This window comes from Caretta caretta, chromosome 10 (genome assembly GCF_965140235.1).
Source record: "Caretta caretta isolate rCarCar2 chromosome 10, rCarCar1.hap1, whole genome shotgun sequence".
In the NCBI taxonomy this organism is placed as follows: Eukaryota; Metazoa; Chordata; order Testudines; family Cheloniidae; genus Caretta; species Caretta caretta.
Genome location: NC_134215.1, coordinates 31,465,894 through 31,492,708, shown reverse-complemented (window position 1 = coordinate 31,492,708; position 26,815 = coordinate 31,465,894). Strand labels below are relative to the sequence as shown.

At 42.9% G+C, this 26,815-nt stretch overlaps 2 protein-coding genes across 11 annotated transcripts in view; one reads left to right on the top strand and one right to left on the bottom strand.

The window, feature by feature from the left end:
* GTF3C1 (general transcription factor IIIC subunit 1) overlaps positions 1-24,136 on the bottom strand; it is an 83,945-nt gene extending 59,809 nt beyond the window's left edge. For 3 of the 4 annotated variants that reach the window (XM_048865740.2, XM_048865742.2, XM_048865741.2), the window contains exons 1-7: positions 23,884-24,136; positions 18,088-18,297; positions 15,449-15,625; positions 11,405-11,548; positions 9,853-9,949; positions 7,200-7,323; positions 5,130-5,288 (exon numbers count right to left, since the gene is read on the bottom strand). In XM_048865740.2, coding sequence (XP_048721697.1) covers positions 5,130-5,288; positions 7,200-7,323; positions 9,853-9,949; positions 11,405-11,548; positions 15,449-15,625; positions 18,088-18,297; positions 23,884-24,104 — 1,132 coding nt within the window. In that variant the 5' untranslated portion in view covers positions 24,105-24,136. Of the gene's footprint in view, positions 1-5,125; positions 5,289-7,199; positions 7,324-9,852; positions 9,950-11,404; positions 11,549-15,448; positions 15,626-18,087; positions 18,298-23,883 lie in introns of those variants that run through there. The other variant, XM_048865744.2, reaches the window with a different exon arrangement.
* Positions 24,137-24,212: 76 nt separating this feature from the next.
* The window catches only part of KATNIP (katanin interacting protein), a 180,668-nt gene continuing 178,065 nt past the window's right edge, over positions 24,213-26,815 (top strand). For 6 of the 7 annotated variants that reach the window (XM_075132829.1, XM_048865750.2, XM_075132828.1 and 3 more), the window contains exon 1: positions 24,213-24,324. The gene's annotated coding sequence lies outside the window, so the exon portion shown is untranslated. The other variant, XM_075132826.1, reaches the window with a different exon arrangement.

Here is a 26,815-nt window from a genome sequence, read left to right as displayed (position 1 = left end):
GTTACTGTAAGTAACCATTTTTTCTTCTTTGAGTTCCTGTGCACGTGGTTTCCCCTCATGGTGATTAACAGGCAATTCAGAAATCAAGGTGATGGGAACTCAGAGCTCATTTGAACAGAGATTGCAGGACTGCTCTTCCCATTTGTGCATCTGCTCTGAAAGCTGATACCAAGGAATAATGCTTGGAAAGAAGTATACAATGAAGATCAAGTTGCTGTTTTGCAAATTTCAGCAATTGGTATCCTACTCAAGCACCCTGCTGAGGCTGTGTGTGATATAGCAGAATGAGCAGTTACTCTGGCTGGAGGCTGGAGTTTGTTAATAAGGTAGGAAACTTTTATACACTCCATGATCCATTTAGATCATTGTTGAGAGGAGACTGATTTTCCCTTTGAAGCACTGCCATAAGCAATAGAAAGATAGCTCAGGAAATCACCAAGATTTGTTATATTAAGGTAGTATAAGAACATGAGAATGCCCATACTGGGTCAGACCAATGATCCATCTAGCCCAGTATCCTGTCTTCCAACGGTGGCCAATGCCAGATGCTTCAGAGGGAATGAACAGAGCAGGGCAATCATAGAGTGATTCATCCAGACCCAGCTTCTGGCAGTTAGAGGCTTAGGAACACTCAGAGCATGGAGCTGTATCCCTGACAATCTTGGCTATTGCCATGGATGAACCTATCTTTCATGAATGTGTCTAATTCCTTTTTGAACCTAGTTATACTTCTGGCCTTCACAACATCCCTTGGCAACGAGTCCACAAGTTGTCTGTGCATTGTGTGAAGAAGTACTACCTTATAGTTTGTTTTAACCCTTCTGCCCATTAATTTTCAATGGGTGACCCCTTGTTCTTGTTTAATTCGAAGGGGTAAATAACACTTTCTTATTCACTTTCTCCACACCACACTTTAGATTCAAGTTTGAGAACAGATGTAAGGTTGATTTTACAGAGTTGGAGACCTGCTGAACTGATCTTCTGTGGATTAACCAATCGTTGAGGTATGGGTATACAAATACCTTGATGCTGGAGATGGGCAGATACTACTAACAGGCATTTTGTAAACAACAGGAGCAGTGAGGAGGCTGAACAGGAGAACCCTGTATTGATAATGATTGTGTAGTACATGGACATGAAGAAGTTTCTTGGTATTCCAACATGAAAAGGTGTTTTGCAAATTGAGGGTACTGAACCAGTCCATGAGATCTAATGAATGTGTGATATATGCCAAAGTCACCATGCAGAATTTTGTACTGATGGAGGTGTTAAGGAACCTGAGGTCCAGTATGGGGCTCTATAGCCCCTTTTCTTTTTGGGTACAAGAAAGCAGAGGGAATAAAACCCTTCTCCCTTGAAGAATAGGAGGACTGGCTCTATTGCTCCCAACTCCAGGAGCGATAGTATTTCTGGACACACGACTCACGGGAGATTGGTCCCTCAAGAGACATAGGGACGGTAGTGGTGGGGGAGGGTATAATATGGAATTGGAGGGTATACTCTTCCTGAATGGCCTGTAAGACCGAACGGTCCGATGTTATGGAAGTCTAGGCATATTTGAAAAAGAAAAGGAAAGTACCAAAAAGGGGAAGAGAAGGGTACAGATCCACAGTCTAGTGCAGAATCCTTAACTGAAGCTTCAAAACTGTTGCTCTCCTGTTGGTACTCTAGCCACTTCTCTCCTGCTGAATTACCAACATGGCATTTGTCGCTCCTCATTCTTTACTAAAGCTGAACTGTTCTTGTTCAAGGGAGGGTTCCATCGTTCTCCTAATCCCGGCAATGAAGATGTATTCATGTATCTTCATCCCATGTAATAGCAACTTTATTCCTTTATATAGTTTCCTCATTCCTCGATGCTTCCCTTCTCATGTTCTGGGATCAAGATAGACTTACACAATTTCCCACACAAACAGAAACTAAAATTGCTAAATCAGAGTACTGTTAATTGCCTGGGCCAGAATATCTCATAACGTGTATGGATAAAACCTCTTTCTCCCAACCTAGCTAAAAAGAACTCTAAAAAGTTAGCAAGCAGGGTAACACACTGTTGTCCTATGAAAAGCGGCCCACTGTGCACTGAATGGATCAACAGATGGGTGGGGAAGTTGTGAGTTAACCAAGATACAGCTTGCTGTGAGACTGAATGTCAAATGAGGCAAACTGTTACCTCAAAAAAATCCAAACCAAATTTTTCGCCCCCAAATGATATACTATACATTTGTTTGCCCTCAAAGTCAAATATACCATGCATTATCTGTTTTGTACCAAAAATGTGCCTTTCACCCCAAATTAGAAGCTGCATGTTTGTGTGCCCTGTGAGTCAGATCTACATCTCTCTATAGGAGGACAGCATCTCTTGTTGTGTTGTAAGCCCTATATAATATGAAATACTTATAGACAAAGAATGTATGGCGTATGTCCATTGGTCTTTGGAAGATAAGGGATTTTGTTGGTTTTCATTGTAAATAACTGTTGCATTCTAGAAGTAAAAGGAATTGTATGCACAAGGAAGATGTTGAAATATATAAACTAGGGTATACCTTTGAATTATTAAAAGAAATTGCTTAAAAAGAGCAGAAATCCAACTAATTATGTGGGCTAATACTGAAATACAATCCTTGAAATTAATCAAACAGAAAAAGCCACCAATAAGGAAAGGATTGAAGAAATGCATTGTACACAGATGCCATCTACTGGATGCCAATGGAAGCAGCAGAGAAACAAAGCTGAAGTCTGAACCCTTATTTGACATGTGTCCAACAGAAATCGAGAGGGTGACCCTCTCCAATGGCCCCTGGAAGCACAGCATATAAAACTAAGGTCACCATGTGGGACCCCAGAGCTCACTGATGGGGGAAAGACTCTTTTCATCCAGAGTCACAGGACCAAGAGTTGACTGAACCCACGAAGAAGCTGCAGAATCCTAAGTGCAACCAATGCCTTGAACAACTGTGTGGAAAGGACTCTCCCCCCATCCCTGGGTTAAGTGGTGAGATTTCATTTCAAAGATTATATTTCTTCTTTGGTTCCTTAATATAAATAACTAAAGATTAGCTCACTGAGTCTACATCTCAAGTAACTATATCTTAGATCGGTAAGCATTAGTCTTACCGGTTAACCTGCCTTAACTGATAATCCCGGGCTGGCCGGCCGGCATCAGTGGCCCCGCTGGCTGGCCGGAGCAGCACCTCCCAGCTGGAGCAGTGGCCCCGGCTGTGCTGGCCAGCGGGATTCGCCACAGAGGCTTAATCAGTTAACTGTTTAAACGACATTTTAAATTGTTTAAATGGTTAACTTTTTAAACAGTATTTACATCCCTAATGCTGGGCTTTGTAAGTCCAAGCAAATTGGCCTAAGAGAGATATGAACCATAATTTTAAGCAATTCCTTTTGATATTCTGTACTTGTCTGTTTTGAGACCAAACCATTCAAATAGCAGGCACTTAGAAGTGCCTTACAGACACACACATTCTTACTCCTTGAAGAAATACTGGAATTGTGATAAGTGTATTAGATACTACACAACTGATGATAACAAGTAAATGCTATAAGAAATTTTGGTGATTTGCATTAATGTAACTGCTAAGCCTCAACCCTAGTCTATGACAATTGCTTGTAAGATTATATTGTTGTGCTCGGTACAGGCCTAGAACACTGGTTTTGTCTACCCTTGATTGATGAACTGTTGATTGTATACTAATGTGGTTCTGGGTGAATTAATACATTGTTGACTGGTTAAGAGAAACTAAGTGTACTGATCTGAGAAGTACTGTCTAAGATAAAAGTTAACCTGAAAAGAACCTGTCATTAAATTAGTAAACCAATGCTTCCTGGACTCAATAAAAAAGGGTTATTAATCTATTAGATTCCATCTAACATTGCCTATAACACTGATCAAACTGAAATCTAGTTTATCAGATTTCAGTTTTAAAATCTGACTGGTACGTTGGAAAAATCATAAAACTGACCTTCATTGACGTTTACACCAGGCTGAGTGCAGGGGAACAAAGCCATTTAATAAGTGACAGCGTGGGTGAAGCAGTAGGTAGGACACTAGGGTGGCGCTAGATATGAAGGGAGAGGCCAGGATTAAGAGCAGCAAAGGAGTGGCTGCTCTTGCACCCCGCTCTTTACTATAAGGTGTTGAGTTTTGGGGTTTTTTTTACTCTGAAAGGGAAAGTGATGGGAAAAGGTAGAGGGCAGTCCTTTTTCTTCCCCACCAACCTCCTTTATTCCCCATCAGCATGCTCCTGTGTGATCCCATCCCCACCCCACTTTTTCACTTTGAAAATATAAACAATCTACAGAGAAGGGACAAAGGTGATGGCAATTGAGGCAACTTGCTACTTTCAGCCCCAACAGTTACTCTGGGCACCAGCCACCACTGCTAAGATGGATACAGAAGTCCTGACATTCCCCCCCCCCCCATTACAAGTTCAAATCCTGTCTAGGCTTGGACTGGAGAACTAGTGTAAGTGACGACAAAGAGGCAAAGCCACATCTAACCTAGAAAAATAGGCAATATTTAAAAACATTAGCTAACATGTTTTAAAAAATAGTATGCACTGAATTTAACCTCCTTTAAAAATGTTATCTGGCTAAGTAATATTTTTAAACAACGTATATCCTAGTGTAGAGAGGGCCCAAGAGAGCAAAAATTAATCTGTTAGAGGGAAGAGATTTTTAGCAAGTGTTTAAAACTCTTGCCTCATTTTTCTTAACTATTTTACTCCAATGCCAAATTGACATTTTGAATAAAGGAAGCTTTGTTAATCATTAAGCACCCACACTCCTTTCGACTAGGATATTGAGAGTTCATAACAAGCCTTAGTCATCTCATTTTTATATCCTGGTAGTCCCTAGAGGCAAACAAAACTGGGACAGGAAAGTGCCCAATGTGTTAGACACTTTCACACATTGTAAAAGACAATCCTGCTCTGAACAGATGAGACGAAGGGTAGGAGAAAGTAATTATTTTTCTGATTTCACAGATGTGCACAAGAATCTAATGTACAAAGTAATGACAATTTCAAAATTAAGCCAATAAGAAAACATTCAGCTCATTTTCATGCAGGTAACATATGAACTTAGATTATGAACACACAGAACCTGATTACATTACCTACTTAGCTCATAAGCCTGCGTAAGCATATCCCGCTCATAAACAATATCTACAGGCTGGACAGCTTTTGTGATCATCTCTTCCTCCTCCTCATCATGGTAATCATTCACTTTCTTTCGAAATTCCTTCACTAGTTTGAGGCATCGGACCATGACATCAGTCCCTGAGAACACATGAAACTACTGGTTAGTAAAATAACTGAATAAAATCTGTGGGTGAAAAGGAGGGATCCACATGAAAAATAAGTTAATTTGTTTTTCTCAGCATTGACAAATAGAATGACATTCCAGTTAAGTATCTTAATGAATTATCACAAATGGAACTGGGCACTCGCATATGGGCCTGATGGAAACTCTCACAGCCTTGAGGTTTTAAACCATGGATACAGATGGAAAGGTCTCCTGCTCATCTGCAAAGGTAACATAGGATATCCCTAGGGCTCAAACAGTGAAGTATTTGAGGGGATGTGAAAAAAGTCCTATAAAAAGACATAATATGAAATTAGGGAACTTTTAATTATGTGCAAGGTGGTGTGTGAATGGTGATCCTGTGAGACACATCTCTTCAGAAAACCAATTTAGATTGCAATCTCTTCAAAGACACTGTCCTTTTGCTCCGATAATCACCTAACAAATGTTTGGGTCTTTTAAAGAAAGTAATTAACTGTAATAATTTTAGAGACTAACCAATTTATTTGAGCATAAGCTTTCCTGAGCTACAGCTCACTTCATCGGATGCATACTGTGGAAAGTGTAGAAGATCTTATTATATACACACAAAGCAAGAAAAAATACCTCCTCCCACCCCACTCTCCTGCTGGTAATAGCTTATCTAAAGTGATCACTCTCCTTACAATGTGTAGTCTCTAAGGTGCCACAAGTACTCCTTTTCTTTTTGCGAATATTGGATTTGTGCTGGAAATGGCCCAACTTGATTATCATACACATTGTAAGGAGAGGTTTCAGAGGAACAGCCGTGTTAGTCTGTATTTGCAAAAAGAAAAGGAGTACTTGTGGCACCTTAGAGACTAACCAATTTATTTGAGCATGAGCTTTCGTGAGCTACAGCTCACGAACGTCTCTAAGGTGCCACAAGTACTCCTTTTCTTATTGTAAGGAGAGTGATCACTTTATATAAGCTATTACCAGCAGGATAGTGGGGTGGGAGGAGGTATTTTTTCACGCTTTGTGTGTATATAATAAGTTCTTCTACACTTTCCACAGTATGCATCCGATGAAGTGAGCTGTAGCTCACGAAAGCTTATGCTCAAATAAATTGGTTAGTCTCTAAGGTGCCGTAAGTACTCCTTTTCTTTTTGCGAATATAGACTAACACGGCTTTTTACTCTGAAACCTGTAATCATTTTATCTATCAAAATGTAATACCACCCTTGAAGTTTTACAGCCCTTCTACTCTATGAAAACAATAGACTCAGGGAACCTGGTTACAACACAGCTATCTTTTGAGCTGTTGTAATATGGTTAAAATGTATAATGTGGATGAAACATCACAGTGTTGGAACCAGGACTAAACCAACAGATTTGTTTCAGGTTTCCCGTGCAGACTCAGGAAAATGATGTGGCATTAGTCACAGACATCAGAAGGCTCTCTTGATAACAATATATATGGACAAGAAACTCTTAAAAGTTTACCTTTTGCATCCGTGAAACAGTGGAAAACTTAGTACTGTGCATCTAGGGAATGGTCAGATTTGTTAACACAAATGGCAGACTGAAAAATATTGGGGAAAAATACACACTGTGAAAATGGGTATTTGATAGAAAATCTTTCCTGGGTCTAAAACTAATGCACACATGGAAGGATGACATTAGTACATTAACTAATCATATCATAATCCAACTAATCCCTGGTTAATTGTTTAATGCTCAATATATCCCTGGAATGGATAATTATTTCAGGTGAGTTGTGTTGTGTACTAGCAAATTTATAACTTGATATATACCTGAGATGCAAAGGAAGCTTTACCTTTAAACACTCTGCAAATTAAGATTTTGGTTAGTTTATAGACTTGATGATATCAGCACGTACATAATAAAGATGTGGCTGCAATTACCTTTCTTTGTTTTATAGGGTCCGCCATCAGGGTGAATGTCCTGTAACGGGGTAGATAATACTTTGGCCAGGCCAGCGTTCATCATATATTGATACAGACGTTTGAATGTTCTTTCACAGAGACCCTACAATAACAGTAACAGTAAAGAGAAATGAAAAGGATGTCACTATTCTAAGGAGCATTCCCTACAAATCAGGAAGCTAATAGAACTAAACCCTTGATTTTCATAGAGATGTAAACAGAGAAACATCTTTCTGTCCCTGAGGTGCTTGACTCAGTTACTATATGCCTCTAGCCCCTTGACCAGGACTTTAGATCCCACTTCTTCTCTTTCATTTACCTGGTTTTTAGTACCCGGTTGTCTTTCCCTATCTACAAGCTCTCCATTATCTGTCTTGGAAAATAGCTTTCCTATTATCACATCTGCCTCTAATTACCATCCCTTGCCTCCTTTCTTCCACTGTGTTCAGTTTATTCAAACGTCCTAGTCCTCAACTAAACCTTTCATTCCATTCAATCCTGCTTCTGCCCTCTCCATTCAGAACTGTCAAGATCAAAAATAATAATATATTACAAATGGAAAAAAGGGAAAGTTGATAGTAGTGAATGTAAATCAGAAGCTAGGAATTGTAGAAAATTGATCAGGGAAGCAAAGGGACACAAGGAGAACTCTATGGCCAGCAGAGTTAAGGATAAGAAGGAGGGTTTTTTTATGCACATCAGGAACAAAAAGAATCCTAACAATGGCTCTGGTCCATTACTAAATGGAAATGGTAGAATTAATAATAATGCCAAAACATAAGTAGTGGTCAATAAATATTTATATTTTATATTTGGGAAAAGAACAGATGATGCAGTCACATCATATCATCTGATAACACTCTTTCCATTCCACTGGTATCTTAGAAGGATGTTAAACAGGAGCTACTAAAGACAGACATTTTAAAATCAGCAGGTCAAGATAACTTGCATCTAAGAGTTTTAAAAGAGCAGGCCAAGAAGCAGGCTGGGTCATTAATGCTTATTTTCAAGAAGTCTGAGAACAACAGGGAAGTTCCAGAAGACTGAAAGAAAGCTAATGTTGTGCCAATATTTTAAAAGGGCAGATGGGATGACCTGGGTAATTATAGGCCTGTCAGTCTCACATTGATCCTGGGCAAAATAATGGAGCAGCTGATACAGAACTCGATTAACAGAGAATTAAAGGAGGGTAATATAATTAATGCCAATCAACATGGGTTTATGGAATATAGATCCTTTCAAACTAACTTCATATATATATATTTATGAGATTACAGGTTTGGTTGATAAAAGTAAAAGTGTTGATGTAATAGACCTTTTTAAGGCAATCTTGGGGCACTTCTCACAGCCCCTCACGTACTAGCTCCTGACTTCCCTACGACCCAAATGGAGTTGAAGCAGCCAAAGGAAGATGAGAAACTAGTGACTAATGGGATGTAAGGAGTTCAGCCACCAGCTGGAGGCAACATAGAAGACAGCAGAGGAACCCCAGAGTCCATACAAAACACTGTGGCCCAGTGTGAAGGGGAAAGTGATCTGCATTCCCCTTGCTCCCAGAAACAGGGAAGACGGGATCACAGAGCTCCTTCCCCTCCCACTGCTCTCCTTCCTTCAGGAGTGGGGATAAAGGTAGCCCCAAGCCTATCTTCAGAGCAGGCACCTTAGGAGGCTGCTCACTGCAGCTATGCAGCTCCAGAGGCTCCCAATGGGGTGGGAGAAGCAGAGGCCTACCTTCCAATCCTAGTCTGCCTCTCTGGGCTCCCGTCCAGTCCCACCGCACCCGTCCCCCACTGGTTGTCAATCTGCCAGTCTTCTCCTATTCCTCCCCCCAACTTTTACTCCCAGTTTCTCTCCCCATCTGCCAACCTCTAAGTCCCAGTCTCCCCCAGGTTCCATGTCCCAGTTTACTCCCTCTGGTCTGGTTCTTGTCCCTTCTGCACTCAATTCAGAAAGCTTAATCCTTCATGATGCCTGAGCCCAGAAAAAGGAGCACTAAGAACACAGGCTCTTACTTCGAGTGCCTGGCTCCACCCCAGCCCAACCTGCATCAGCCAAGAGTGGCAATGGCAGAGAACGCCCTGCTTAGCCCCTTCAGCCTGGGTAGGTGTACGCTCACTGCAGATGGAGTCTTTGGAGAATGCAGCTGTGAAGCTCCAACAGGTCTCTACTTAGTATATGTGGACTGAGATTTTTCAGAGGCTTAAAACCTGGCCAAATTTGAGTACATTTTCACCATACCAGCAAAAAGCACTTCCCTGACACAAAGGCCACTCGCTTCTTAATGTCAAGTCCTTGCTCCAGAACATGGGGGCGCTAGAGATTCTCAGATAAATGGTTGTTTATTTAATATGATAAACAACATTTTCCCTATACCTCATTCTGGGAAATGGCTGAGCCATTTTGTCTGAAACTTTCTAAAGTTTGTTTTGAATTAGACACCTGACACTGCAAATTTCAGCCTGAGAAGTTAAAGTCTGGCACTTTGAAGCAACGGAAAACAGGTCTGTTTAATGGGAAGTATTATAAGGTTGTCTAACACTTCTCATTATACTGACCAATTCTGCTTGTAATGCTGAATTTTTGGATTTCATTAACAGCAAATTGAGAACTTGAAAGCAAATGATAATCTCACCAGTTCTTCCCTCAGATTCCCCAATTTTTCCATTTTGTTTGGTCGAGTGCTCAGCATACTTGAGAGCTTCTCCATAAGGATATCATATTTACTCCTCCTAAAACAAAAGAAGGTTATTCAACATATGAAATTCATGAACACTGACATTTGTATCCAGAAATATCACAGAAAACACTAGTTACCATCACAGAGGCAGACTGAGAAATAAAAAGCAAAGATTTTAGCAACATTTGAGGGAATATCAAGTTGTTTATGTTTAGGTCTTACAAAAGATAGATGCAATTCAATTTTTGAATAGTCTTTGAATTTGGACTCAAAACCCAACATTTATCTGCAAAAAGAACAGGAGTACTTGTGGCACCTTAGAGACTAACAAATTTATTTGAGCATAAGCTTTTGTGGGCTGCAGCCCACTTCATCGGATGCATAGAATGGAACATATAGTAAGAAGATATATATATATACATACAGAGAATATGAAAAAGGTGGAGTAAGAGGCTAATTAATTAAGATATTCTCTGTATATGTGTGTGTGTATATCTATCTTCTTACTATATGTTCCACAACTACTCCTGTTCTTCTTTCTAAAAGTTGATAAATCCCATATAGATTTCAGCAGAGCCTTTGACCCACATTAATACTTCACAAACATAGTGATGTATGCACAGTACCCAGATGACTTCCCCAAATTATCTCTACACATCACATTCCCCACACCACATATCTTTATTTATGCTATCAATCCCTGGTTTGCCTCCTGGAAGCATGAGAACACAAAAAGCTTTATGAAGTCCATGTAGGTTTAATGGTTCCTACTAACAGGCCTTAGTTACAGGACCACCTACACTTCATCAAACAATATTCAAAGGTTGGATGTTTTTCTGATATAAAACTATATTTGATATAAACATTGTTTGTCATGGGAAACTGTAAGAAGTCATACTTGACAATTTTTTTTTACCCACTTCATATTTAAAAGCCCACACTCTGTTACACTGTTCATATACAGAGTCAAATTTTAAAAAATTTATAGAGGAGTTCATTTCATTTACACACAGAGTGCTGGTAGGGGAATGCCCTTCACCCAGGTGGGTCAAACAGCAGATGCAAATATCCAATACCAGGAAGACAGCCAGATACCCAAGCTGTTCTGAAGCCAGGCCTGCTGTTTCACTGTGACCATGCCAAAGCCAGTGCAGGATCTAACTATGCAACAGAGAAAAAGAGAGTCAGAAGTAAAAATTCACTAGAAGGCACTATAGATGCTATCCAACAACAACACAGCTATTAAAACAATGTACAAGAAAAACCCGGTCTCTGTAGGACAAGACCAGGCAGCAGGATACCTACCACTCAAACCATGGCTGGAGGAGGGGCACACATCCTTTATACAACCTCTGTCTCTGAACGCTGTGAGAAGGAGCTAATGCAGCAACCAATAGGCACTGCTTCCAGAAAGTTCTGATAGTCCTGTGGCACCGGGGCATGTCCTAATGATAAGAAAGTACACATGCCACCCTGAAGAACCACCTAACATCTGTTTGGTACATACCTGTCAACATGAAAGCGGTTCAAAAGCAGAAGAATGGAGTGCTGCTGGGCTCCACTTGGTAGTCTTATGACATGGGACTGCATTGAAATTAGACCATTTTTGTCTAATACTCTTCTGTGATAATGCATTTTACCAGCATCCACCCTAGAGAAGACAAGACATCCACAGAACCTCCCATGATGACTTGTAAATAAATATAATAAACAAATTATATTCATATAGCACCTGTCATCTCAATGCCCTTTACCAACTTAAATTACTATACAAATTGCCTGTACAACCTTAATTCAGCCCTCTTGTGCATATACATTATGATAGTCTTATTACATAATCACATACAACTTTCTCCACAGGACCTCATTCAGTGTACAGGAAATGAATCAGGGTAGTACACTGAATGAGGCTGTTGTCTATAGGACTCAGCCTCATTTGTTGCAGAAGTTAAGTGTATAATAAATGAGAAAAAATACTATTGGAAAAGAAAGGCTGGTCTTACGGTTAAGGTAGCTGACTGTCACACAGAGATTGGATTTTATCTCCACTTCCACCACGTGATGCCGGGCAAGTCACTTAAACCAAAATTTTCACAGGTGGCACTAACTGTGTTTTTCATTTTCTTGAAACAACTGGGGTCTGTTTTACAAAAATGCTGAGAAGTCATAGCTGCAGCTGAACTCAATGGGAGCTGTGCTCTGAGCATATGAAGTTCTACAAAAATATTAAGTACCCCAAAAAATCACTCCCCAAATGTCTCAAGTTGAGCACCCAAAATAGACAATTATGACCTTCATATCTCTGTGCCTCAGTTCCCTATTTGTAAAATAAGGTAATCCCACCACCGCATCTCACAAGAGTGTTGTAAAGGTAAATTCATTAATGTTGGTGAAGCACTCAGATTATGATGGGAGCTCCAGAGAAACATCCATGAGGAAATTAATAGTTCTGTATTCAATGCAGGGTTAGGATGCTGTGAGTGTTGCAGGAATGCAGAATTGGTCAGCGCTATGCTCGGCTGATGTGGCAACTCCTGGTGTCAGACGCCATCACGTGGTCGAGGGACATCTACCTAGAACACATCACTGGACATCGGCAATACCAGGAGTGATGAGCTGAAATGCTGATGAGTAGCAAAGTCGGGAAAGTATCTGAAATACTTCCCTGATGGACTGTATTTTCTAAGGAACAACCTATCCTAATTTCTCAGATACTGAGGGACAATCTTCACTCATTGCCATATTTGCTTTCCACAACCAACTCTCTGTATAACTTTTCATGAGTGAAGTAACTGAATATTTGGATACTAATCTCTAAACTGTCTTGTTAAATTTATTCACCTAAATTTGGGTTATTTCAGATTAGGTACTATATGTATTTTATGACTTTTAAAACAAACTTTGTATTTTTGGATAATCTAAGCACTATACCCAGATGTACAGACACTCTTTCCTTAACCTGTGTATTATATAATTTTAACATTAGATTTAATAAGAAATTGTAAATATGGCCTGGGGCCACACGCTGAATGATGAGGATAAAAAATACTGACTAGCCGCTCAACATTAATTCTGGCATTTCCCAACTTCTGTGTGTTTGACTTTGCAACCTTAACATTCTTTTGGTATATTTTTTTTAAAATGTAATTTCTTAAGTTCTTTAAAAAGCAAATGGAAAGAAAAGAAATTCCATCATGTAGAACCATACAGACCCCACTTTCCAGCAAGGCTGGAACCTTTAGGCCCACAGCACAGTCTTCTGCCACTGGACCTAACAGAGTAACTGGTAGCAGTAGCAGGCTACTATCCTCTGTGTACCAGCCATGAGAGACAGGTAAGAGTTTCCCAGAGGGTTTCCTCTGCTGTCTAGCCAATAGCTATAAATGTTGAGACTCAGGAATCCTGGGTTTAATTCCAAGTGTTCTAGTACTTACAGACTTTTCTGTACCTGTATCCCCTCTGCTTCTAACCCAACCCCAGCCTGATCCTGCCTTCCCCCCGTGTTTTCCAGACAGGCTGTTTCCTCCTACCCTGAAACTGTGACAGGTGCATCTCTGATCCCACAGAGACCTCCATGCAAAATTTTGAGTCCCTAACATCATCCTCTGAAACAGATGAACGGTCATTGTTTTTTTAAATTCAGCCTGGGGCAAAGACCTAACATAAAATTTTTCAACTTGAACATTTAGATTCTGACAAAATTATAGGCAACAAAAAACAGGGTCTTACAATGGAAAGCATAGCTCCATGTATAATTAACATCCTGTATAAAAAGCGTATACTTGCCAGGAAGTAGAAGAAGCAGGTGGAAGCTTTCTTTAGACAATGAAGGGCCATAAAAGCCACATTTCTGCCTAACTTAGGCTTGCATTTTAAATAAATATTAAATTTCTAGTCCTTATGGTTACAAAGAAAATCTTGTGAACATGAACAGAACCTTTTACACCTTTCTAGGTCTGCAGAGAGTTTCAGTGTCTGAGCTTCACAGGTAGGGCCCTATCAAACTCACCGTCCATTTTGGTCAATTTCACGGTTGTTCAATTCTAGGAATTTAAAAATTGTAAATTTCATGGTTTTAGCTATTTAAATCTGAAATTTCATGGTGTTGTAATTGTAGGGGTCCTAAGGCAAAAAGGAATTGGGAGGGGTGGCGGCGGGGGGTGTTGCAAGGTTATTGTTGGGAGGGTTGTGGTACTGCTACCCTTACTTCTGTGCTGCTGCTGGTGGCGGCGCTGCCTTCAAAGCTGGGCAGCCGGAGAGTGGAAGCTACTGGCCAGGAGCCTAGCTCTGAAGGCAGAGCTGCTGCCAGCAGCAGCGCAGAAGTAAGGATAGCATGGTATGGTATTGCCACCCTTACTTCTCCACTACTGCCTGCAGAGCTGGGCCCTCAGTCAGCAGCTGCCACTCTCTGGCTGCCCAGCTCTGAAGGCAGTGGCAAAGACATAAGGGTGGCATGGTGTGGTACTGCCAACCTTACTTCTGTGCTGCTGCTGGTGGAGTGCTGCCTTTGGAGTGCACCTGGCCAACAGCCACCGCTCTCCAGCTGCCCAGCTCTGAAGGCAGTGCAGAAGTAAGGGTGGCAATACCGTGACCCTCCTAAAATAACTTTGTAACCGCCCCCCCGCAACTCCCTTTTGGGTCAGGATGCCCAATTTGAGAAACGCTGGTCTCCTCAGTGAAATCTGTATAGTATAGGTTAAAAGTACACAAAAGACCAGATTTCATGGTCTGTGACATGTTTTTCATGGCCGTGAATTTGGTAGGGCCCTATTCATAAGCAGCAGGAATGGTATGAAATTAGCATGGATAGCAGCAGTAAAACTACAGAAAGTCTGAACATGGCAAGAACCATGCCAGTTTCATGCTGCTGCTTGGCAAAACTAACAAAAACAGCAGAAGCAGGGAATTAAACTATTAATAAGGATAAGAGGAAGGGATAGGAGACAAAAAACTGGAGTCTTGAACAGAGGGGTAGAGTAGCAACAAATGATCTGGGTTGGCTGGAGCTTCAAGTTTTCCTATCTAGTAGCTGGAAACTAGTATAAAGGAAGCAGGTCCCAACCACGGTTCAGGTACAGCAGCTCAGCAGAGACCCCCGCACCATCTCCTTCATATAATCTGGGGGTAGGTGAAGGGAGAGAAGCAGCAACTGAGCTTCTAAGTTGCACACCTGAACTTTGCAGCACTTCATGTTTTGTATCTAGCTATAGCTATTAGGATCAGTCCTCCACATGAAAGTAATCCCTACATATAAGCAGGTTAGGACAGGAAATTAAAATACCATCTCCAACTGAAACTGGAGGAGCAATTTAAAGAAAGCATAAAGTAGTTAACCAAATGGGAATTTGGTAAAGACACAAGGTTAATAACTATTTTGGTGAGGAAGTACCAGGAAATTTAGTTACTACAAGCAGTAAGCTGGCATCTCAAGCAGCACAGGACCTGCAGAAACAAAGTGCCTGTAATACTGTGATGATACATTCCTGATGAATGAAGCCTTATCTGCAAGGCTTTGATTTACTTTATAAACAGCAACAAACACTATACTTACTTGAAAGCGCCACTGTGAAGGTCTCTCTGAAGTTCCCCTTGCCATCTAGCACGACCTAATCGCTCCAAAATGCAGTAGGAGAAGTCTGGGAGTTTTAAGTCTGGATCTCCCTCCCAGCCAATTAAAGCCCTGTAGCGCAGAACCTGTGAAGCAACGATGACTAGTTTCTCCCCCCACCTACAAAGCAAACAGCAAGAGATGAGAGGTTAATTTCCCAGAGCTCCTAAATTTAACCATTTCCCCACCTGCTTCCTTTTCTGAGCGAAAATGATTACTGAAGGGATTACTTCAGCTGATGATTTAGGACTTTCCTCTTCATGACTGCACATAACATCCAGTAACATTACAAACAATTACCTGTAACTCCAGAAAAATTCTTCACTAGCACCAAGTTTGAAATTTAGGAAGTTGAACTGCCTGCCTGGTTCCTATCCAAACTTTTCTCACCTTCCTGATATAGAACTGAGGTATGATCCTGTTCTCAACCACTATCTCCATATAGGATGAGGACAATTGCAACAATTCCACGATAGGCTTGATATTCGGCAAGTCAACTGACATCAGCAATAACAAGAGGCTTGTTACTCAGAACTGCTTTCACAACACTGTTTTAAGTGCTGAACTGAGGGATGGAAAGGATCAAATTATTTTTCAGGAAGTTAGTAAGGTGCTTAGGCTTGATCTAAACTTAAAAGTTAGGTCGACATAGCTACAGCACTCAAGGGTTCTGAAAAATTCACACTGTAGATGCAGCTAGGTTGACAGAAGAATTCTACCTTCAGGAAGTGTAGGAAGTGTCTACAGCATGGCACTAGAGCAGCATGGCTGCAGTGCTGTAGCACAGGCATGGGCTTAGTGAGCAGCATTAAAAGAAGTAACCTTGCAGCAGGAACGGGTGATGGAGCTTTAGTTATAACAGGAGCAGTGCACACATACAAAACGATTAGCTGCTCGGTGCATATTATACAGCCCACAGGCTCCCCAAGTGCTGATAATGCAGTACATCAAAAGAGAAATCTAAGAAGTTCCAGAGCAACTTGTTTAATCATGTTTTTAACACTGAATAGTGGTAGCATTACTAAATACATGTGCGTTTTACTCCAAACAATTGTCAAAGGAAAACCTAGACGTCTCCGCTGTACTACCAGGGATATGTAGTATCTTGGCAGCACTGAGAGCTAACTGGTGGCCCCAAGACTATGTTCATTAGAAACATTTAAAAGAGAAAAACTTCAAAAGCTTGGGTTTGAAAATCTATATATCTGGTTCCCAGGTTAAATTCCTCAATTGTTAAAATGGAGAGAAGCTAAGCTGACGGTAGGCCAGACAAAGGGTTTGGGAAGCTCAGTGCAGACAGAACATTCAGAAGTTTAACCAGCAAGCTTCAAATGATTTATCTTGTTTATGTACAAGACTTTCCCAAGGATTTATAGTTTGGCCAAATCTGGCCAGAGTTCCATGAGGATAGAAAAAGATGCCTCTCGGTCCTCCTACCAAATTTCAGATTCTTGTTCCAAACCACAGATGTGTTAGAATGCTTTTAACATTTTTTTCTGACCATTTTTGAAATACTCATTTTCCCCAAACTTCCTCAGAAACTTTTACCTGAAATTTCTAAAAAAAAGTGACCTGAGATGGACACCAAACAGCCCAAGGTGGGTGAGATAATTTATTTATTGGACCAACTTCTGTTGGTGAGACAGACAAGCTTTCGAACCAACAGAAGTTGGTCCAATAAAAGGTATTACCTCACCCACCTTATCTCTCTAATATCCTGGGCTACAACTACTACACCAAATAGCCCATACAGTTGGTAAATTTCAGCCTAAACAGTTAAAATTTGGCAACATTATAAACAACTGAAAGTGGAATTATAATGGGAAATGTTAGGTGAAGAGATTCACAATTAGAACCCCTATAATGGTAAAAAACATGACAGCTTGGATCAGTGATATCTGGATGGGGAAGGTACAAATGTTTACAATTTTTTGAAGACTGTAGACACCAAAGAGGAAGAGGAATTATTTAGGGTGAAACGGGGCAGAAAATAGGCAGCAGAGTTTACAATAATTGGAATGCAAGACCAATGGATGCATTTGGATCTGATGAAGAAAGCTTAGTCACTCATATATGCCTTTGATGAATGTGGTGAAGGAGGGATAGATTGAAACCCCATGCCTCTGAAAATCTCAGTTCTCATTTTTGGAAGATGCACTAGAATTTTGTCTACTGCTGCAACAGAAAATCAATGTTATATTGAAAACAATGGTTTCTTTACAGAGATTTTCCTCCATTGATTTATATGTATCTAATGCAGCACAGTAATGCCAAATTAAATCATGGAGCCAGTAGGGATGTAAATATTGTTTAAAAAGTTAACCGTTTAAATTATTAAAATTATATCGTTTAATTGGTTACCGATTAAAGGGAGAGGTCCCGGTCAGTGAGGCCCGGGGTGGCCCAGGGCCGGGGGTTAACGGTTAGGGTGGGTTAATGGTAAGACTAATGCTTACCAGTTAACCATTTAATATTTTCATCCCTAGGAGCCATGCTCAGCTCTTCTTAAAAGGAGCTGTTTCCAAATAGCAAAGAATTGTAATTTAAAACGAAACACCAACAAATACTGAAATCTTACTCACTTTTCATAGGCTTCTGTGTAGGCATAACAAGGCTGCAAATCCTTTGTCCTAATTTGATCAGTATAATTTAGTCTCTCCTTAAAATATTTGCATGAACCCTGAATGCCATCCTTATTATCCAAAATCATATGGACAGGATAAATATCATCTAGAGGGACAGGATCTCTTTTAGTTTCCAGTATTCCTGTTTCAAGATCTATTTCTTCATACCTGAAATAAAAATGTAAAGAGAGTCAATATTTAAAATTGTAACATTCACAAGACAAAAACAATTTAAAAGCTGAATTTAAGATTGCTGCTACATTTCAACTGGTCTCCAGAAAATGTCTTGGAAGAAAGCTAGAACTAAAAATCCTTCAAATCTCAAAAGTCAGAAAGCCAGGAAATGCAGAATTAGAGTTGCACTTCTCAAACAAGGAATCCAAATATGTCAACATTCAGAGCATAATGCAAAGGCCTTTTCTGAGGAGATGGGAGCAAAGTAAGAATTTTTAGCGTAAGTGTGTCAGGAGGGTCATAATATGCACACTGATCTTGCTGAATTTGAATGTACTTTTATTGATTTGGACATGTACCATAAGTTTTAGACAGGCACACTGAACTAATACAGAACTTGACTCTTTTTCAATACTTTTCAAAAAAAGTTGCAATGCTTTTTATTTTCTGATTATTTTGCAATAAGACAATCGTACAGAAACTACGTTTTTGCATATTAATTTTGATTTATTTACAAAACCATTAAAATAGTGCAATTCAGAAATTATTTCTAGTTTTATAGTTTTTGACAAACACAGGAGAGAGTTGTGTGCTACAACATATTAGTATACAAAACTTATGTTTAGTAACAATTAAGGTTGTGACAGTCCATACCCCACCCATGCTTTCTTTTCCATCTTGCCCACAACACTGTAAATAACCCATTCCAATACTCCATAAAGCCTTCACTTCTCTCTCCAACAGATACCCAAAAGTAATACATACCAGTTTTATCAAACTTTAATTCAAATGCAAAACCTTAAGCTACCTCATCTGCTTTTATAAAATTGTATCAAAAGATCAGTAAATCTGACTATGACATATTGCATGCATTCCGGACATTATTCCGCCTTAACACTACAAGGTTACTGTTAAGATTGTTAATCATGCTATCTCTCCACACATAGATCAGCAGCCCCCTGACCTTCATAAGCCTAGTTTAGGTTATTTGAATTACACAAGTAATTATTAGCTCCTTTCCAGACCAGGCACTGGAGAATGATTTGACACAATTTTCCACTGGTTTACACAACTGTTTAGTAGACAGCAGCAGAATCCTGTATTCCAGGGGTTCTCAAACTGGGGGTCAGGACCCCACAGGGGGTCGCAAAGTTATTACATGGGGGGATCGCGAGCTGTCAGCCTCCACCCCAAACCCCGCTTTGCCTCCAGCATTTATAATGATATTAAATATATTAAAAGGTGTTTTTAATTTATAAGGCGGGAGTCCGCACTCAGAGGCTTGCTATGTGAAAAGCGTCACCAGTACAAAAGTTTGAGAACCACTGCTGTATTCTATCCATGCTTGGGAGAGGAGTCATGCTGCAAGGCAGAAGGATTCAGTGGCTAAGACGGGTTTGTCATGGGTTCTGGGCCTGCAGTGATCTTGCATAAGCTCTCTCCTTAACTTTTTTTTTTTAAATAGACAGGAATGTTCAGCAGCTCTTCCTTAACTATCTCCTATGTTTAGATTCATAGCCTTAGTCAATAATAGCAAATTGCATGGGAATTAACAGCATTTAGAAAAAGTGAGATTTGAACTCCTGGTCTTCTCTCCCTCAGCTCTGGGAGCTTTCCCTTACACAGACAGGCATGTAGTGTCATTCTTCCCTAAAAGTTAATGACAGTGTTCACACCACAACATTTATTTTTCGTTGTTGAGTTAAAAATTAACAACTTCAGTTTCGCACACTTATTTGATGTTATGGCTAACAAGTTACAGTAAAACACGCTTTACAAACACTACTGACATATAACTGATATTCTAGGTACAGTATTCAGAGTAGCAGCCGTGTTAATCTGTATTTGCAAAAAGAAAAGGAGTACTTGTGGCACCTTAGAGACTAACAAATTTATTTGAGCATAAGCTTTCGTGACCTACAGCTCACTTTATATACATAGAGAACATGAAACAATGGGTGTCACCATACACACTGTAACCGGAGTGATCACTTAAGGTGAGCTATTACCAGCAGGAGAGCAGGGGGGAAAAAAAACCTTTTGTAGTGATAATCAAGGTGGGCCATTTCCAGCAGTTGACAAGAAAGTCTGAGGAACAGTGGGGGGTGGAGGGGGGGAATAAACATGGGGAAATAGTTTTACTTTGTGTAATGACCCATCCACTCCCAGCCTTTATTCAAGCCTAAGTTAATTGTATCCAGTTTGCAAATTAATTCCAATTCAGCAGTCTCTCGTTGGAGTCTGTTTTTGAAGTTTTTTGTTGAAGTATTGCCACTTTTAGGTCTGTAATCGAGTGACCAGAGAGATTGAAGTGTTCTCTGACTGGTTTTTGAATGTTATAATTCTTGACGTCTGATTTGTGTCCATTTATTCTTTTATGTAGAGACTGTCCAGTTTGGCCAATGTACATGGCAGAGGGGCATTGCTGGCACATGATGGCATATATCACATTGGTAGATGTGCAGGTGAACGAGCCTCTGATCGTGTGGCTGATGTGATTAGGCCCTATGATGATGTCCCCTGAATAGATATGTGGACACAGTTGGCAATGGGCTTTGTTGCAAGGATAGGTTCCTGGGGTAGTGCTTCTGTTGTGTGGTGTGTGGTTGCTGGTGAGTACTTACTTCAGGTTGGGGGGCTGTCTGTAAGCAAGGATTTGCCTGTCTCCCAAGATCTGTGAGAGTTATGGGTCGTCCTTCAGGATAGGTTGTAGATCCCTGATGATGCGTTGGAGAGGTTTTAGTTGGGGGCTGAAGGTGATGGCTAGTGGCGTTCTGTTATTTTCTTTGTTGGGCCTGTCCTGTAGTAGGTGACTTCTGGGTACTCTTCTGGCTCTGTCAATCTGTTTCTTCACTTCAGCAGGTGGGTATTGTAGTTGTAGGAACGCTTGATAGAGATCTTTTAAGTGTTTGTCTCTGTCTGAGGGGTTGGAGCAAATGCGGTTGTATTGTAGAGCTTGGCTGTAGACAATGGATCGTGTGGTGTGGTCTGGATGAAAGCTGGAGGCATGTAGGTAGGAATAGCGGTCAGTAGGTTTCTGGTATAGGGTGGTGTTTATGTGACCATCGCTTCTTAGCACGTAGTGTCCAGGAAGAGGATCTCTTGTGTGGACTGGTCCAGGCTGAGGTTGATGGTGGGATGGAAATTGTTGAAATCATGGTGGAATTCCTCAAGGGCTTCTTTTCCATGGGTCCATATGATGAAGAGGTCATCAATGTAGCGCAAGTAGAGTAAGGGCATTAGGGGACGAGAGCTGAGGAAGCGTTGTTCTAAGTCAGCCATAAAGATGTTGGCATACTGTGGGGCCATGCGGGTACCCATAGCAGTGCCGCTGATTTGAAGGTATACATTGTCCCCAAATGTGAAATAGTTATGGGTGAGGACAAAGTCACGAAGTTCAGCCACCAGGTTTGCCGTGACATTATCGGGGATACTGTTCCTGACGGCTTGTAGTCCATCTTTGTGTGGAATGTTGATGTAGAGGGCTTCTACATCCATAGTGGCTAGGATGGTGTTTTCAGGAAGATCACCGATAGACTGTAGTTTCCTCAGGAAGTCAGTGGTGTCTCGAAGATAGCTGGGAGTCCTGGTAGCGTAGGGCCTGAGGAGGGAGTCTACATAGCCAGACTATCCTGCTGTCAGGGTGCCAATGCCTGAGATGATGGGGCGTCCAGGATTTTCAGGTTTATGGATCTTGGGTAGCGGATAGAATACCCCAGGTCGGGGTTCCAGGGGTGTGTCTGTGCAAATTTGTTCTTGTGCTTTTTCAGGGAGTTTCTTGAGCAAATGCTGTAGTTTCTTTTGGTAACCCTCAGTGGGATCAGAGGGTAATGGTTTGTAGAAAGTGGTGTTGGAGAGCTGCCTAGCAGCCTCTTGTTCATATTCCAACCTATTCATGATGACGACAGCACCTCCTTTGTCAGCCTTTTTGATTATGATGTCAGAGTTGTTTGAGGACGTGGATGGCATTGTGTTCTGCACGGCTGAGGTTATGGGGCAAGTGATGCTGCTTTTCCACAATTTCAGCCCGTTCTACTGTAGCTCAGGAATGGAGGTTGTCTAACTCTGAAATGTTGCATAATTCTGAAGAGGTTATGGACTTCAGCCACATGGGGGGGGAGGGGTTGGGGCTGCAGTCAATGGATGGGTGCGTGTGCGTTAGGGGGGGATTGGGTAGTGGGGTGGTCAGGACTCTGGGGGAGGGTCATGGTTTCTGAGCCTTGGGGAACCAGGGCTCCGGGTGGGGAGCTCAGGGCTTCTGCCCCATGGGAACATTGGGGCTTAGCGCTTTCGACCTGTGGGGAACGATGGGGCTTCAGCCCCGCAGCTCCGTTCCCAGCTTCAGTCCCGCTGGGGGGGCGCCAGGGTTTGGGGCTCCCCACGGCACCACTCCCAGCTTCAGCTGGAGGGGGGGAAGGCGCACTGGGACTCGGGGCTTTAGCTATGCGGGGAGCCTTGGGCCTGAAACCAGCGTCCCCCTCATAGCTAAAGCCCCAAGTTCTGGCACCCCCTGCGGGGCTGAAGCTGGGAAAAGAGCCGCGGGGCTGAAGTCCCAAGCCCCAGCACTCCCCCCGGTCTAAAGCCCCAAGGCCCCCCCCACCCACTCTGCCCAGAACCCTGCCCCCTATGGCTGCAACCCTCTGTGATTGAAGCCCTGAGTACAGTAGAGAATGGACACAAATCAGACACCAAGAATTATAACATCCAAAAAACAGTCAGAGAACACTTCAATCTCTTTGGTCACTCGATTACAGACCGAAAAGTGGCAATTCTTCAACAAAAAAAATTCAAAAACAGACTCCTTTTCTTTTTGCGAATACAGACTAACACGGCTGCTACTCTGAAACCTGAATTATAAAAGTGAGGGAAAAAACACCTCAAATCTCTTTCCTTATCCATCTCTCTCCTTTTCATCTAAGAGGACAAAAGAAACAACTGTTGGAGTTGGGGAGCAGGTCCTGTCCTGAGAGTTTGGTCAGCAACGTTACTGAAAACATGTTTGTTAAGGTTAGTACTAAGAAACATGTTATATGTATTTCTCTTGTAACCATTTCTGACTTATGCCATACACTTGTACTCATAAACTATCTGCTTGTAGTTAAATAAACTAGTTTATTCTTTAATTAAAACTAATCCAGTGTTGTGAATTGTCTGGGTAACTTCATTTAAGGTAGCAAACTGTTGCAAATTGATCCCCATAGCGGGGGGTGGGCCTAATATATGTGGACTGTATGGGAGAGGGTGGGACAGTGCAGAACACACGTTCGGGGGGGGGGGGGGGGGAACCCAGGCATGGGAGTGTGTTGGGGTCACCATGCAAGTCGAAACCAGACTGTGTCTGATGGGTGACTGGCAGGTTGCAGCCATACACAGACACTCAGGGTGTTTCCTGCATACTGGAAGGATGTGAGTAGCTAGAGGGGGGTACAGCAGCAAAGCATTCTGAGGCACCCAAGTTTGCAGGGCAGGGGATGACACAGCCTCTCGCCGGTTTGGACTGCGCCCCGCCGGCCCCACCCCCGCACTCCCCAACTCACTCTACTCCCCACCCCCTGCCCTCCCCTCACGGCCGCCCCTCACCGATCGTGCAGGCGGAGGGGGGGCCGCTCCCGCGGTAACAGGTAGAAGCTGAGGCCGGGCTGGGCGCTCAGGGCAGCCCACAGAAGCTGCTGGGTGGCGGGCTCCAGGGGCAGCGGGAAGGGCGGGACGCGGCTGCTCAGCCGGTGCCATAAAGTGCCCAGCGTGATCCCATCCAGACCCTCCAGGGCCACCTCGTCCAGCAGAGCCCACAGCGCCTCCATCCCGCCTCCACTCACTGCGCCTGCGTCACCGCCCTCCCGACAGACCCTGCGCCGATTCGATGAGCTCTACTGCGCCTGCGCATCCTCATTTTGCGTCACAGAGTCGCTCCGGAAGTGAGGTTTGCTAGTCGCCAGTCTCGACGGTAACCAAGGGAACCGGTAAACAGGGAGGGCGGCAGAGCTGTCGGTGTCGCCGCTGGCGGGAAAGCGACGCGACACGGTACGGGGCGGGGCGGCTCCGGGGTGAAGCAGCGGAGGAGTGGGGACGGGGTGCAGAGGGGAGGCTCCGAATTGAAGGCGGAGCGCTGGCCTAGGGTGAGCGGGGAGGCCGGGATTGGGGGAGCGATGCCGACCGGGATGGGGTGCGGGGAGACCCGGCCGGGATGGGGAGGGAGCCCGCCGGTGGGCTCTGGCGCTTGTGCGATGAGGCGCCCCGGCCGCAATATAGCAATGTTTGTTCTGGCCCCACCCGCCGTTGCCCAGGAACAGCGGTCGGTGTTCAGCTTAAAAACCAAGGCTGAAGCGTTGGGTCTTCGCCTCTGTCCCAAACAGCCGCTTTCAAGGGGCTCTTGCAAGACCGTCTCCTGCCTGCTGATATTTCGAAGGTCCAGTTTCTAAACAGCTCTGTGCGTTTAATATCGACATGGAACGAAGGAATGTCTCTTAACTGAGCCGGTTCTATTACGGATTAGTGCATTGTGACTCGTTTTTACATAATTGGTTTCCTAAACTATCCTGTGGTTGGCCTGTTGAAGTTATAGAACAGGAAAAAATAGAAAACAAGTAAGAATAAGTTTGTTTTGGAGTAGCTAATGTGAATTCTAGTGTTCATCTGTTTTTATTGTCAATACAACGTATGAATTGTAAAGTTAGTAGAAACTGTAGCTCTGTTACCTTGGCTGATTATTTCCACACCTTTTAGAGCAGTGGTGAGCAACCTGCGGCCCATCAGGGTAATCCGCTGGCGATTTGTTTACAGGTGATGGCCAGCCCGCTCCGCTTCCAGCAGCTCCCATTGGCCGGGAATGCTGAACCGCGGCCATTGGGAGCTGCGGGCAGCTGTCCCTGCGGATGGTCGATGTAAACAAAAAGAAAAGGAGTACTTGTGGCACCTTAGAGACTAACAAATTTATTTGAGCATAAGCTTTCGTGAGCTACAGCTCACTTCATCGGATGCATTTAGTGGAAAATACAGTGGGGAGATTTATATACATAGAGAACATGAAACAATGGGTGTTACCATACACACTGTAACGAGAGTGATCACTTAAGGTGAGCTATTACCAGCAGGAGAGCGGGGGGAAGGGGGACCTTTTGTAGTGATAATCAAGGTGGGCCATTTCCAGCAGTTGACAAGAACGTCTGAGGAAAGGGGGAGGAAGAAATAAACACGGGGAAATAATTTTACTTTGTGTAATGACCCATCCACACCCAGTCTCTATTCAAGCCTAAGTTAATTGTATCCACTTTGCAAATTAAATTCCAATTCAACAGTTTCTCATTGGAGTCTGTTTTTAAAGTATTTTTGTTGAAGTATTGCCACTTTTAGGTCTGTAATCGAGTGACCAGAGAGATTGAAGTGATCTCCGACTGGTTTTTTATTCTTGACGTCTGATTTGTGTCCATTGATTCTTTTACGTAGAGACTGTCCAGTTTGGCCAATGTACATGGCAGAGGGGCATTGCTGGCACATGATGGCATATATCACATTGGTAGATGTGCAGGTTAACGAGCCTCTGATATTGTGGCTGATGTGATTAGGCCCTATGATGATGTCCCCTGAATAGATATGTGGACACCGTTGGCAACGGGCTTTGTTGCAAGGATAGGTTCCTGGGTTAGTGCTTCTGTTGTGTGGTGTGTGGTTGCTGGTGAGTATTTGCTTCAGGTTGGGGGGCTGTCTGTAAGCAAGGACTGGCCTGTCTCCCAAGACAGTAAACAAACTGTCTCGTGGCCCGCCAGCGGATTACCGTGATGGGCCGCAAGTTGCCCACCACTGTTTTAGCGGTTACGTGAACAGGAGAAAAAAAGAGGTTTTTTCCTTTCCCTGTTTTTTGTTTATATTAGAAATTCAGGTCTTATCTAATACATGTCTAGATGACAGTCTTAAGTCGACCTAGGTAAGGTCGACTTACAGCCACTGCAGTAATTACTGTGGTGGCGGATGTCCACGCTGCCCTCTTTCTGTTGGTGGTGTGCGTCCTCACCAGGAGCACTCCCACCGACTGAAGAAGGGGCGGGGTGGCCCTGAGAGCCAGGGCTTTCAGCTCTGCGCAGCTTCCCGCTGGGCTTCTCACCTTCCAGTCCCTGTTGGGGGTGGGGGGGAGCCACCTGCAGCTTATCGTCTCCAGCAGCTTATCACCTCCAGCAGGGAGAGCGACACCCAGTATCTGGTTGGCAGCCGTGCTCCTGGCAGGGAACCAAGAGCCCAGGGGGCAGCCGGGCTCTGAGTTGGGACCGTGGATGCAGCCGGGCTCCCTGCCAGGAGCAGAGAACCAGGACACTGGAGGGTAGCGGGGGCTCTCAGTGGTGAGCCGGGACTCTGGGGGGGGTAGCAGGGCTTCCAGTGGGGAGTCCAGGCAGCAGCCCAAGCCGGGAGCCTGGCTGGCAGCCCAACTTGGAGTGGAGAGGGGGCAGCAGCCCAGGTGGGAGTCAGGCTTTCTTGTAAATTTCATGGCTCTGAGTGGCTCAGAGCTGTGAAATTGACAAGA